Here is a 13,832-nt window from a genome sequence, read left to right on the forward strand (position 1 = left end):
AACTCTATGGCATCTCTACATCCACCTGTTTTCATCTGCAACACAGGACGGGTGGCAACTTTGGGGCTGAGAGAGAGAGCAAGAGCTGGTGGAAGAAGTGCTTAGCACAGAGGAGGGCACACTGTAAGAGCCCAAGTGAGGGCTGCTCTGTCTGTCCTCAGCACTAGCTCGGCTAATTGTTATGGTAAGGGACTGGGCAGATGAGGTAGAGAAGAGGTGAGCTTTCTCAACAAAGATATGCATGGATCTGTTTATCTTAAATGCTCCTGAAGGGCAGGACCTGCCCTCCAGCTCTTGGGTCAGAAGCAGCTAAGACACAAGGATGCTTATGAGCAGGCAGAAGGACAGTGCTCAAACAACATAAAATGGGCCTTGGTGTAGGAAGCAAGAAAGGAGCCCGTCCCCAAGTGGGGCTGGGCAGAGGTTGCGGAGGATTCCTTGCTGTAGCTTTTAGTTGTTGTTCTTTTTGAGGAACTGGTATTGGAACCCAGGGGCATTCTACCTCTGAGCTACACCTCCAGCCCTATTTTTTTTAATTCTTCCTTTTGAAACAGAGACTCACTGAGTTGCAAAGGGCCTCACTAAGTAGCTGACGCTGGTTGCGAACCATGATCCTCCAGTCTCAGCCTCCTAAATGCTGGGACCCCCGCTGTAGCTGCTGTCCTGAGGCTTCTAAGCCCAAGTCCTCTTTCCCTGATGGCCTGCAGTGGACAGTGCCCAGCTCGGGGTGCCAGGAGCCTGCTGCTGGCTCTGCTGCTTCCAGCCTGTTGTAAAACAAGGTTGCAGCCCCAGCCTCCACCATCCCCGTAACCTGGATTTAATAGCAAAGCAGGGGGCCAGGTCATCTGCAGGGCGCATTCCAGAATTCAACAGACAGCCCAACCTATTGGTCAAATTTCACCTTTAAACATAACTCTACCTGGAACAGCACAGCAACAAAGTACCACACCAGGAGCACAGGTGGGAGATCAAGTGATCTTTTGGGGCCCCACATAGTCGACTTTTTGTCTCATTAGTACACCAGGTTAAAACACTACAGATGTGGTCAACTGAAATTAGCAATGACTATTTTAAAAGGTAATGGCTGCATGTTGACGACTCACTCAAGCTCCACTTACAAACACCCACCTGTAAATTGAACATGTCAGGCAATCAAACTGCCCTGTCTCTTACACACACATTCCTCCTGCAAACAGCCACCACAGCTTCCTTGATGAAAACACAGGTGACCCCAGCCTGTGAAAACCTCAGGGGACAGCCTGGATGCATTCACAGAATCCGGGAATTCAAAAGTAGAGAGGGAAGCCAGGCGTGGCGGCGCACGCTTGTAATCCCAGCATTCGGGAGGCTGAGACAGGAGAATCGCGGTTCGCCGACAGCCTCAGCTACTTAGTGAGGCCCTCTGCAACTCAGTGAGACCCTGTTTCAAAATAAGAATAAAAAATAGGGCTGGGGATGTAGCCCAGAGGTAGAATGCCCCTGGGTTCCAGCCCTACTAAGGCGGGGCGAGGGGAGGAACAGAGAGAGAGAGAGAGAGAGAGAGAGAGAGAGAGAGAGAGAGAGAGAGAGAGAGAAGAGACAGTCTTCTGGACAGAAGGTGACCCCTGAGAACACCTGCTCTGGGTGAAGTCCATCAGGACACCAGCCCCAGGTGGGTCAGAGACCTCGGGTGCCCACCTGCCCTCTCCTGCGGAGGGCAGCTTCATAAGGCAGGGGTGGGGAGGGAGGAGGAACTACCGGCGGGAGGGGTGGGTGCAGCCTTCCTCCAATGCAGGGTCTCAGCCAGCACCCCATAGGCTCACATCTGCCCCCAGAAACGGACACCAAAATGAAGTAAAGGAAGATTTTAGATAGACAGGATTGGACTCAAAAGAGGGCCATATGGAAAAATGCAGTCAGAAACATGGTAAGATTTTACTCTCATTCCTATGCTAAGTAAGGTTTTAGTTCACGTTCCTCTTTTCCCAAACTCCATCACCTCAGGTAGGAAGGGGCACTAGGTGTTCTTCATGATGCTGAAAAAGATCAAAGTTCAGTTACAGGGGGAGTCAAGACGCTGGTTACTGAGAAATACGAGCATCCTTCAGTACCCTCGGGGGATTGGTTCCAGGATCCCTCCACAGATCTCAAAATTTTAGGATGCTTAAGTTCTTTACATAACACGGCAGAGCATTTGCAGAAAACCTGCGCACGCTCCTGTATACTTTACACCAACTCCAGACTACTTATAACTCCTAACAATGTAAGTACTGTGTCGGGAGCTGTTGTGCCCTATCATTTAAGGGCTAACAGCATGAGAAAAGCAGTCTGTACCTGTTGAGGGCAGACACTTGTTTTTTTTTCTGGCTATTTTCAATCTGCTTGTGGCTGGGGAAAGGCACAGGCATGAAATCTTTGGACCAGAGGGTCTGCTGTACTTGACACGTGTCGGGAGACCAGGGGCTATCACCTGGCCCAGTGCCCAGCGGACCAAGCAATTTGAGTTTTATACACCACACGATCAACTCCTCACCTGCCTCTCCACTTTTCTAAAGGGACCTCTTTGGTCTCTTCTGCTTTTGCCTCATTAGTATTTTTTTCCCCAAAACATTCTGTCTCTATTTTCTAATTATCCTCCCACTAATCTGTTGTGAGTTGTTTCTTTCTCTCTCTCTCTCTCTCTCTCTCTCTCTCTCTCTCTCTCTCTGGTTCTAAATACTTAGAAGCTCATGACATACAAAAACAAATCCAGGTTTATTCTGGATGGCTGGCACACAGCCACTGTCAAAGATTCCATAGTATTTGGGCAATACACGTGACAGCCCGTTTCTACTGGGAACAATCTCACAAGACAGAACTGTAATGAATTCTAAATTAGAATACATTATGTTTAATTCATCTTTGCACAATGGTAGATCACACAGTAGAGAGGGGAAAATAAACCTGAGGTGCTAAAGCACAGAGTCCCCGTCTTTGTATAGTAAGGAGATTTGTTAGAGAAGTTGGACATTTGAAATGGAATTGAATATCTGAATTAATTTTTTCCCTGTTACATACACACTTTTCAAGGGGAAGGATTTGGCTTTGTACCTTTTTCAATGAAGTGGTTCCATAGAGGGTGAATTAGTCTAGGGACCATATATCAAAGACATGCCAGATGATTAACAGGCATTTTCTCATTCCCAAAGAATATTCAACTCAGACAAACAAATGACTCCTAAGACCAATGCGCCACCAAGAATCAGATTCTCCTTTTACATGATTTATAGAGTATTCAAAACACACTGAATATCCCAACCACTAAAGAGCTAGGAAGTATATAAACTGAAACTAACTCAATAAATCTCATTCTCAGCAAATGTCAGCATCAGGCACAGTGTAGAAAAAGCCTGCTCTTCTCTGGACTAAGCGTGGTGAGAGTCAGTACTGATAACAGCCAGAGGTCATCCATAACGTGATCCTGATGATATATAAACACCGGGAAAACAGACACAAATGTTAACGGAGTTTATTTCTGAGTGATGAGATCATAGAGGATTCACTTTCTTATGTTTTTCCCATGTATTTCTTTTGTTTTTGTTGTGTGTGTGTGTGTGTGTGTGTGTGTGTGTGTGTGTGTATACCTGTATTTAAGACTAGGGATAACTAGCTTTATAAAACAGGCATTTCACAGATTACAATTCTGGGGAACATCTGTTTTTAGGAACCTGTGGCGTGCAAATGAACTGTGAGAAGCAGTAACAGCTTGACGAGTGTGCACCTGCCACCAGCACACACATGCCATGGATGGGACGGCACCAGGATGCAAATCAATTTTTTTAAAAAGGAGGCGTGTTCCTGGGACACTCAGCTTTTGAATCATTTAAATGAATGGTTCCTGTTCGCTTCAACATTAATGAACCAGGCACAATAATTAATAAGCAAGTGAATCTCTTGGGGAACAGGACCAGTGCTCTTTCAAGGCGCTGGTCCCTAGGACTTGAGGGGCTACGGCAGAGCAGCAAATAATCAAGCAGCTGTGTGGTTGGGGCCCGGGGGGGGGGGCTGAGCTCACCAATATCAAGGCCACACAGGCACCAACCAAGCAGGTAGCATACCTCCTCTCCCTGCCCTGACGTGCGCCCTCAGTTCCTGAGACTAAAAGACAATAAAAAGAGGTGAAAATCAGGCCAACCTGGGTTCAAGTTTCAACCCCACCATGTTCGCTGCGTGTTTTGTGACTTGCCTCTTAGGGCTAGAGTGAAAATAAAATAAAGATACCTGCGGGAACCTGGAGCAGTATCTGGTATGAATTAGGTGATCCGGGGGAAATATTCATTGATGTCCATGCATTGGGAAGAGGAATGCCAAGTCAGCTGGGGGATTTGGTTGGAGTTTTTCTACCATATGAGCTTTCGGTTTGGCTTCAGGGTGGGGGCTACACACTTCACAACAGATGCTAGTAGAGGGAGCGTGCACCTGGGCACCAGCTCGCATGTGCTGTCTAGATGTGGCTTGTGGGCCTTCCTGCCTGGGAGCTGGGCTGTGTGTGTGTGTGTGTGTGTGTGTGTGTGTGTGTGTGTGTGGTGGCTTTTAACTTAGGAGCTCCTGCCTCCTGTCTTTCTCTTCATCTCTCTAGCCAGGTCACATTGTACACAATGGAATTTTACTCAGCCATAAAGAAAAACGCAATTACATCATTTATAGGGAAAGAAGATGGTTGTCACTTGTGTCCAAAGTCATCCATTTGCAAAGAAAAGGGGAAGGGCAGGATGTCAGCTACAGGTCACAGATCTTTCTAGAAGTTCCGGGTCCAGCAGGCCAAAGTCATGTCTAAAGGGGAAAGAAGCCGGGTGTGGTGGTGCACGCTTGTAATCCCCACGCTTGGGAGGCAGAGACAGAAGGATCGCGCTGGCTTAGGAGACCCTGTTTCCAAATAAAAATGTAAAAATAGGTCTGGGAGTATAGCCCAGAGGTAGAAGGGCTTCCAGGAACCCCAGTACCACCCCCCCCCAAAAAAAAGGGAACAGAAAAAGTACTCACACATGGACAGGAGGGCTAAGACCAGTCCTCAAGACAAGACAGTGTGGCTAAGGTACCTTATAAGCTGCCTCAAAAATGCCAGGTCACATTGTACACAATGGAATTTTACTCAGCCATAAAGAAAAACGCAATTACATCATTTATAGGGAAATGAATGGAACTGGAGGACATTATGCTAAGTGAGATTAGTCAGTCACACAAAAAAAATAAGAACTTGAATGCTCTTCCTAATATGCGAAAGCTAGGGAGAAATGGGTCATAGGAGGAACCCTAGATGAAGAATTGATTCTACAGATGAGCAAATAAGGCGACCTAACTGACTGGATGGGAGGGGGGAAGAGGAAAACTCTATAATGCACATTAACATATAAATCAAAGTCAATCACTAAGCCAAACATGAGAAGGAGGAAGTGGGAGGGAATGGGGCAGGAACTGGGTAAGGGCTAATCGGGTGGTATGCCTGTATGTCCCCACCATCTTGTATCTCATTAAGCTGTATGACTACAATGTACCAATAAAAAAAAAAAAAAAAAAAAAAATGCCAGGTCGCTACTATAGCTACTAGATAACCTTGTTTATGTAAGTCCAGTACCCCAAATTCCCTGAAACAACGCAAGTATGTGTTGTGGTGTGAATGTGTCCCCTAAATAATGTGTGTGGTGAGCTGGGAATTTCAGGTAACCAGCCATGTGGGTGCTGCCCCATCAGTGGACTAACACCCCCAACTCAAACGGGGATCCAGGACCACAAGGACAGGCTTGTTATAAAAGCGGTGCCCTCTTGCTCTCTCGGGCCCTCTGGAGTGTGCCCTCCTGGCCTTCGGCTTTCTGTTATGGGATGATGTAGCGCAAGGGCCCTTGCCAGGTGCCCACACCATGCTTTGGGAGATCTCCACCCTCAGAGCGCTGAGAAACAAATCTCTTTTCTTCACAAAATTCCAGGTCTGTAGTATTCTGTCATAGCAGCACAGGCTGAGGTAGCTGTAACAAACACCTTGAGTTTTGTGTCTCCGAGCTTGAGATTCATGCCTGAAGAATTCCACACTCTCTTACCACCGATGTCTTGCCTGCCCTCAGCTCCAGCTCAAATGGGTCTTCTCCTCTGGCGCAGTTTCTCTTCCTGCTTCTCTAATCCCCTTAGTCATTCTGTTGGTCATTCAGGTTGAAAACTTTGAGTCATCTGTGACTGCCCTGTGTCCCAGACTCAGTCCACGGTGTCCCGGGGCTTTCCTTCAAAATCCCCTCTTCTCTGTCAGTCTGCTTCCCCAGTGTGGAGTTCAGGGGTGGGCCTCACAGCCCTGGTCACGCAGAGGCTTTGTCCCTAGCCTCCAATGAGAGGCTCAGTCCTCTCTAGTCCCACCTGAAGCCCAGGATCAGGACATCCAGCATACATCCCAACTGTCATCTCTATCAGTGACACAGATGGCCTTGGGTGTTCTCTTTAAATGGAGTCACACCTTCTGTCCAGGGCCTTTGCCACACGGGAAATGCTGAACACTGCGGCTTCCCCACCATTCTGCAGCCTGCTGGTGTCCTCACAGGCCCATGCCGTGTGGATAGAGCATCCCAGGTACAGGCTACCCCAGCCAGCCAACCCCACCTTTCCTCGCTGAGCTGCCACCAGCCCAAAGTCACTTTACATAATGACCTCATTTCATAAAATTGTGATGAGACAAGTGGTCACTTCCTCATTACACACATGATGTGGCTGAGGCACAGCGAGTCCAATACCTTACACAGATTCACTCAGCTAGCAGGGGAGAAACCTGGATTTGAATGCCGGTGTTTTAAGACCCTTTCGAGTTCTTCTTAACTACTATGCCATGCCGCGTTCTGAATGTCTAGGTGCCAAACTGCACAATTCAGTCCTAGTGTCCAGTGGGACAGGAGAGATAGTGCAACCATTGGAATGAGGTCTACTGTATGCAGTATTATTGCACCCATTAGAGTACAAACTTCAGAGAGTCAAGGACTAGACCTCATCTTTTCTCCACATCCCAATCTGATGAAATAGGATGCAGCCATGCTCCTGGGTCTGACCCAAACATACCCCATTATTGGACGATCCTTACGTAACATCTGTGTCATGTGGCGTTCCTTACAAAACATCTGCATCCCCATCCCAAAGCCGTTGGTTATTGCTGTCAAAGGTCATTCCACAGAGGAGACAGTGGCTTAGGAGAGGCTTCCAAGGGACAGAGAGATGAAGGATGTCAGACTCAGCTTTCCACATTTGTCCCTCATGGTTCAGTTCAGATCTGCACCATCTGTCCCTGATGAGGCCAGTGAGAGCATTTACAATCACAATGATAGATCCGCCATCCATCCTACGATGCCGAAGCAAGAACCCCACGCCTCTCCCCACAGCCAGGAGAGCCGTGAGCCCAGGAGCTCACCACCGACCCGCCACCCCATAACCCAATGTGCAGACGGAACTGGCTCATGACAGTCTGGGAAGATCCAGCAAGAGGCTGGGATTTCCTCCCGTGCTTCCCAGAAGCACAGAGAGAACCTGCGGAGTGAGTCAAAGCCCTTATTCTGGTTGTGCGAGAAGCATTCTGAAGAAGAATCAGCTGAACATGCTGACACTGGTGTTTTGCTTAGGTCTAAAAGCCTTAGAAGCTCAATGATAATTCTCTGGTTTCTGAAAGACCAATGCCACACTAAAATCCCTGTAGCTCATACATGCCAACAGACCTGGGAGTCCAAGGTCTTCTCACCTACCAGCTGCCTTTTCAGTCTGGGCCAGTCTCTAAGCCACACCTAGGTGTGTCTGAATGTTTTGATGCACAGAAAAGTCACAAGGACAGCACAAATGAATGGTATTTTCCCTGCCCCATTTGAGACTAAGCCATCAAACCCACTTCCCATCCCATAGATGCCCTTGTGCCCCTCCTAGGCTCCATCTTCCTCTCTTCAAAGCACTGTAATCTTGACTTTAATATCAAAGTCTCATTTTAACTGTCTTTGGACTTTATATAATGGAATCAAATGGCTTTACTCTCTTGTGGTTTATATCAATTCAACGGCTAAGTCAATCCTCCCGTGGACAGGCCCCAGAGAGCCACCATGTTGATTCCACCCTTATGAGCTGGTCCCCCCATGCTGGTCCAAAAGTAAAGCTCCAAACCAGTGCAACGGTGATTTTACAGACAGTTAATATCTGGGGCCCCCTTTGGCAACCTCCCTGCGCTTCCAGGTCTGGGCTGGATTCACTGAAGGGGGAGTTCTGTCGATTTCTAACTGTAAGCACTGGTCTTACCAAAGACTGTCTTTGATCAGACTGGTGAGAACATTTAGAGTCACGATGATAGATCCACCACCCTTTAATGCCGAAACAAGAACTCCAGGCTTCTCCCCACAACCTGAGAGCTGTGAGCCCAGGAGCTCACTGGATTTTACAAAAGACCAGTGCTTACACTTGGAAATCGACAGAACTGGTACAACTGTTGAAGGGCAGGTCACTCTTGGCTAGAGATGCCCCCAAAAGGTGGTGATCAATGGGCATGGGTGCCTTTGAACAAACCTTCCTGAAGAGGATATGAAGAGATTATAAATGAAACCCTAACTTTTTGATTCTGGTCAGTTTCTGAAAAGTGAGTTAACCTTTGACAATTAGCCTTTGGGAGCTGTGCTAGACTCCTGCTAATATCAGAGAGGTAACCAAAACGCTCTTTAGTAGCTCGCAGGGAAATCATTCAAAAATACCTCCCTGGGAGCCGCTTCTCCATCTCAAAAGATTTAATACAGTGCTTTTCCAACACCCACCCCACATGATTGTATAAGTCGAGCTGTAATATCAAGGTCAGTCAGTAGCCCAGGCTGCTGAGCTCTGAGCTTCCTTGTCCTTCAAAACAGCACGTGGATTCCACCAGCAGGAAATGTTCTTAACAACTGTTCCTTGTTATCTGTGGAAAAGGTCTCTTGACTATTCATGATCCTAAGTTGCACATAAGGGGAGATTCAGTGTTTAAACGTTTTGTCCAAGTGAAAAGAAGATCTTGTTTTATTCAATTTTAAGTTATTAGAAGAAAATAATTTGTGTGTGGGGGGGTGTGTGGGGGGGTACTGGGGATGGAACCCAGGAGCATTCTTCCTCCGAGCTACACCTCCAGCCCTATTTTTCTATTCTTTATGTTAGGTCTCACTAAGTTGCAGAAGGCTTCATTAAGTAGCTGAGGCTGGCCACAAACCATGATCCTCCTGTCTCAGCCTCCCAAGTACTGGGATTATATAAGTGCGTGCCACCACACCCAGCTGAAAAGAATGTTAATAGTGTTGTAAAAGAGATCTTTTTGCCAAAGGTACTGCTTTCTTCAAGTTGTTCTAACAAAGTACTCTATGTGGCAAAATGTGGGGAGCCATTAAGGCTTTCCCCTAGATTAGTGTCTCTGACTCAGCTGACTGTCCTTCGCCCAGAGTCAACAAGGTTTGGGGTTATGGAAAGTTCAGAGAGGTCTGAGAGAGGATCAGGTGGTGATGACACGAGGGTACTGATAGGCCTATCTGTAATGTGTGTGTTTTGTATTGGTCTTTATTGTATTCTGGTGGTGGCAGCACGAGAATGTCGATTGACCTGTAGCTGTGTATAAATACCTCTGGAAAAACAAACCCGGCATCATCACAATAAAGATGAGATTGACCCAGAAGCTGCGTTGTCCAGGAATATTGGTGCAATAGAGAATACTGACCCAGGCATAGTCGTCGACCCATAAGAAATATTGACCCATGAACAGGGGTCAACCAGTAGAGACAGTAGGCTGGTGGCTCCCCCATGTTAGAATTTAAAATTCTCCATCCTCACGCCTCACTTCAGAACCCGTATTCTTGCCGGCTGGCTCCGGCAGCAAAATTAAGTTCTCCACCAACCTTAGCACAGCAAGTGAGAGTGAAAAAGCTACTGTTGTCTGGGATTAGTGGTGTAAACTCACATTTCAGAGCATTGTGACTCTGTTGGGTCATGCGGTGCCATTTTAATCTAAACCAAGGGTCTGCCAAGGGAACCCTAGAATCGGATTTCCATAGCAGTAAAGATTCTAAGTGTGGTTAACACCATGAGTAGTTATCAGAAGGCCAAGGCACGCAGTGTAATTTTCAGTGTTATTTCACTCAGACACAATGGAAATCATTTCTGCTCTCCGCACAATTACTCTGAAAAGAATCACAATGTCATTCTGAGGGCCTGCCGGTGACAGTAATTAAGAATGATGCCATAAACATTTTGGCTCCAAACTTTGTAGCAAACTCTGACGACTGTGAGTGGTCTCCAGAAAGTTCTCGCCTTCCCTTTTTGCACAGGAAGTCAGGGTCTGGAGAAAACAGCCACTCCATCTGGTGAGTTCTGGGCAGGAGTGCTTCTCTGTCTACTTGATTCTGCTTCAAATAGGACGATGGAGAACTTCGATCAAACCCAGGACTTTACACAGGCTGGACAAGTGCTCTGCACTGAGCTACATCCCCAGCCCACAAAGCCCTTCTTTGTATAGTGACTAACAGCATGCTTTCAGGCGAGAATGATAAATCGAAACCCAAGCTATAAAAAATGGGGGCCACTTCTCCCTGATAAGGGGTTCTGACTCCCAAGGGACGTTGGGTTATGATTATCAATGGCTACTAGTAAATATAGATTTTCCAAACATAATTTGATCTGTGTTTTTTACAATATATAATGTTTAACATCAGTGTTTCCAAAGACTACATGGTGTGTGTGTGTGTGTGTGTGTGTGTGTGTGTGTGTGTGTGTGCGCGCGTGCATGTGTATAATGCCTGAATCGAGACTGGAGCCCAGAGGAAAGTTGTCATTCTGTAAAAGATATCCTCAACTCAGCCCTAGAGGGTATAATAAGAGCCAACAGGATGGAATTAAAGAAATGCAAAAATTTGATTCTATTTAAGGAAGAGCTTTCTAACAATCTGTGTTCTCCAAAAATGGAACTGGCTGACTCCAGAAGTCTGAGTGTTCCAGCAGAGCTGGGTGGCCATCTGTCAGGGAGAGGGGAGCAGGCCAGCGCCCGGCCAGAGGCTGAGCGGTTGCATCCAGTTGAGAGCCCGGGTATGCTCAGACGCGCTGGACTGAACCCAGCTCCGGGAAACGGAACACGCTGCAGGGAAGGCGCAGCTCCTAGCTTTCATTTGTGACTTAGCCTTGTCTCCTTCTAAGAAGCCAAAGAAGAATAAAAAAAAAAAAAGACAGTTTATTCAAAAGAATTTCTAGATAACCAGACGGTTGGCCTTGCCTTACTATAATTCCTACCATTTTCTGAGCATTTCAAACTTTATTAGAATCCTGAGAATTTTTTTAAGGGTATAATAAAAGACGACAAAATACATCAATAGTGTTTAGCATACTAAAAAGAAGGAACTTAGGTGAGGCTAAAATTGGAAAAACAAATAAAATTAAACTCAGGACAGCCTAAAATATCTATTCTTTTCTTACTGCTACCTTGCTATATTTAATGATTACCTATTATTATTCACTCATACTATCCTTTTTTCTTTACTACATAGTTAAAATTAAGAGAAATAAACATAGGACAAAAGTATTTCCTTCAAGTGACACGCATATACAAAAAAAAAAAGAAGAAGAAAAAAAAAAAAAGAAGAAAAGAAGAGCCGGGCGTGGTGGCACACGCTTGTAATCCCCGTGCTTGGGAGGCTGAGACAGGAGGATTGTGCAGGTTTGAGGCTGGCTTAAGAGACCCCGTTTCTAAATAAATATAAAATAGGTCTGGGAGTGTAGCCTGGAGGTAGAAGGGCTCCATCCCCAGTACGACCAAAAAAATAAAAAGAAAAAAGAAAAGAAGAAAAGAAAAGAAAAAGACAAAGAGGAGAGAGTTGAGAGGGGAGAAAAAAACAGATTGCCAAGAAAAAAGAATTTCTACATCAAGCTCAGAGTCTACTTTGGCCAGTGACCTGATATTATTCGCACAAAAGCTGGGATCTCATTCTCTCTACAAAACATGAGGCAGACCTCATCCATAACACAAAAACATGACCCATAAATGACGGCTTTGAATGATTTGGAGCAGACTGTTTGGGCTTTTTGAGATTGCAGAAAATGAAAGATGAACATTTCGCAACACCCACTGAAGTTGGTGTATAATTTTCTTTTCAGTTCTCCCATGTATTCCTCCCCCTAAAATGAAACAAATCCTCTTGTTAGAAATAAAAAAAAAAATCTAAGGAAATGTAGCACAGGTGATAATATTGACTTATTTCAATAGCAAACCTGTAAGTGATAATCTAGCAGCATCAGCTGTGAACAACTTTTTAGACTCGCATAAGGAAGTAATAACAATTTTTAAAATGTCAGCTCAGATCAGTCATTCTTCCAAAGAGCGCTCACAATTACTCTCTCAGGTAATCCAAAGTAGTGAGACTGAAAATAAGTCCAATGGGTGTAGAAGGATAAAAACTGAACACCACTCACCCAAGATGGCGGCAGCGCCCATGTCCTGGTAGATCCCAGCTGCTGTGGTGCAGATGTGGTTTGAGTGTGCCTCCTAATGATCTTTGGAAATTTAAGTCCCAGCATAAGGTAGCAAGTGGGTGAGAATGTAATTCTACTGGTGGCGCTTAGAGGTGAAGCTTTTGGAGTTGATTAGATTAGATACGGTCATGGGGTGAATGAAGCCCCTGGGGTTGAACCCTGGTGACCATAGAAGAGAGAGACCAGAACCTTGGTATTTCCTTGTAGTGACACAAAACTTAAGACACCAGGGAAGCAGAGGTTTGGAGGGAGAGAATCTGACCACACGGCTACTGAATGGCGTTCTCAGGGGCGCCCACCTACATGGCTACTCGCTCCAACCGCCAACTTAACGAGCAGTGCTGGGACTGTGGTGTGAAACAGGATCAGCCTCAGAGAGAGGAAAAAACACTTCTGCTGTCTTCTCCGCCATGCACCAAGGCCCAGCGGACAGGATATTTTAAGAGAGAAAATATTTCATGGGATGAACGGCACAGCCAGAGCTGTGGACACTTCTGGGGGAGTTCATCCCATTTCAGTGTTCTTCAGAGGTCGATGTGGGGAGACAGACACCTGAGCGGGGCTCTACAGCACGCACCAGTGGCACAAGTATCGATTAACATGAGACTCCATGTGCTCAACTCTGCGGAAGTGGAAAATGACGCACTTCTCCATCTTGACCTCTTCATTCTCATTCATTTTAGAGAAGACAACTAAGAAGATGTCAACATTTCAAACAGACGTTTAAGAAATGAAATGTGAATAAACTAGAAAGATGATCGGCTCTTCCTTGAGATGCACAAGGCTCTTCTTCCCCCCAACACGGGCAAGTGATGGTGCCCGGGGCCCCGTGCGGGCACACTCACCTAGCGTGTCCTTGAGGTTCTTGACGAGGGAGCCCTTCTTCAGGCTGTTCTTGCGCTCCACGTAGTTGGACGGCACATAGCCCGTCCTGTTGGCTGCGTTCCTCACCCGCCACCACGTCTTGGAGTCGTCCAGCAGCCACAGGCGCTCGTTCTTTTTAATGTCCAGTTCCTGGTCCTGCTGGGCAGTGTAGTCCCACTTGGCTATAACAATAACTTCTTCTGTCATCTTTCATGGAGTACTTCTGCGGGCAAAATATTTGGAGACGCTCATTAGAGACTCACATTAGGCAGTGACAGCGCTTATTACAACTCTGCCTCTGGTTTTCTCCAGGGTCTCAGAAGGCTCAACTTTGAGACGACCTTCTTTCAACAAGCTTTAGGATTTGGCTTAGAATCAGCTTGAATTCGTTAGCTATGAAACGAATCCGGCTTATCATTGCTTGTTGTACACGGGGAGTCTTGCCTGCTCCACCACAACCAAACGCAAACTTGCACATC

The 13,832-nt window shown here is 46.3% G+C and overlaps 1 protein-coding gene across 2 annotated transcripts in view; it reads right to left on the reverse strand.

The window, feature by feature from the left end:
* The window catches only part of NCK2 (NCK adaptor protein 2), a gene marked incomplete at both ends in the record, with an annotated part of 36,241 nt that extends 22,681 nt beyond the window's left edge, over positions 1-13,560 (reverse strand). The window contains one exon of one of the 2 annotated variants that reach the window (XM_080711203.1): positions 13,335-13,560. In XM_080711203.1, the coding sequence (XP_080567329.1) occupies positions 13,335-13,560 (226 nt within the window). Of the gene's footprint in view, positions 1-13,292 lie in introns of both variants that reach the window. The other variant, XM_080711202.1, reaches the window with a different exon arrangement.
* Between the last annotated feature and the right edge of the window lie 272 nt (positions 13,561-13,832).

The sequence above is a fragment of the Muscardinus avellanarius genome (genome assembly GCF_963383645.1).
Source record: "Muscardinus avellanarius genome assembly, chromosome: 15".
NCBI classification, from domain to species: Eukaryota; Metazoa; Chordata; class Mammalia; order Rodentia; family Gliridae; genus Muscardinus; species Muscardinus avellanarius.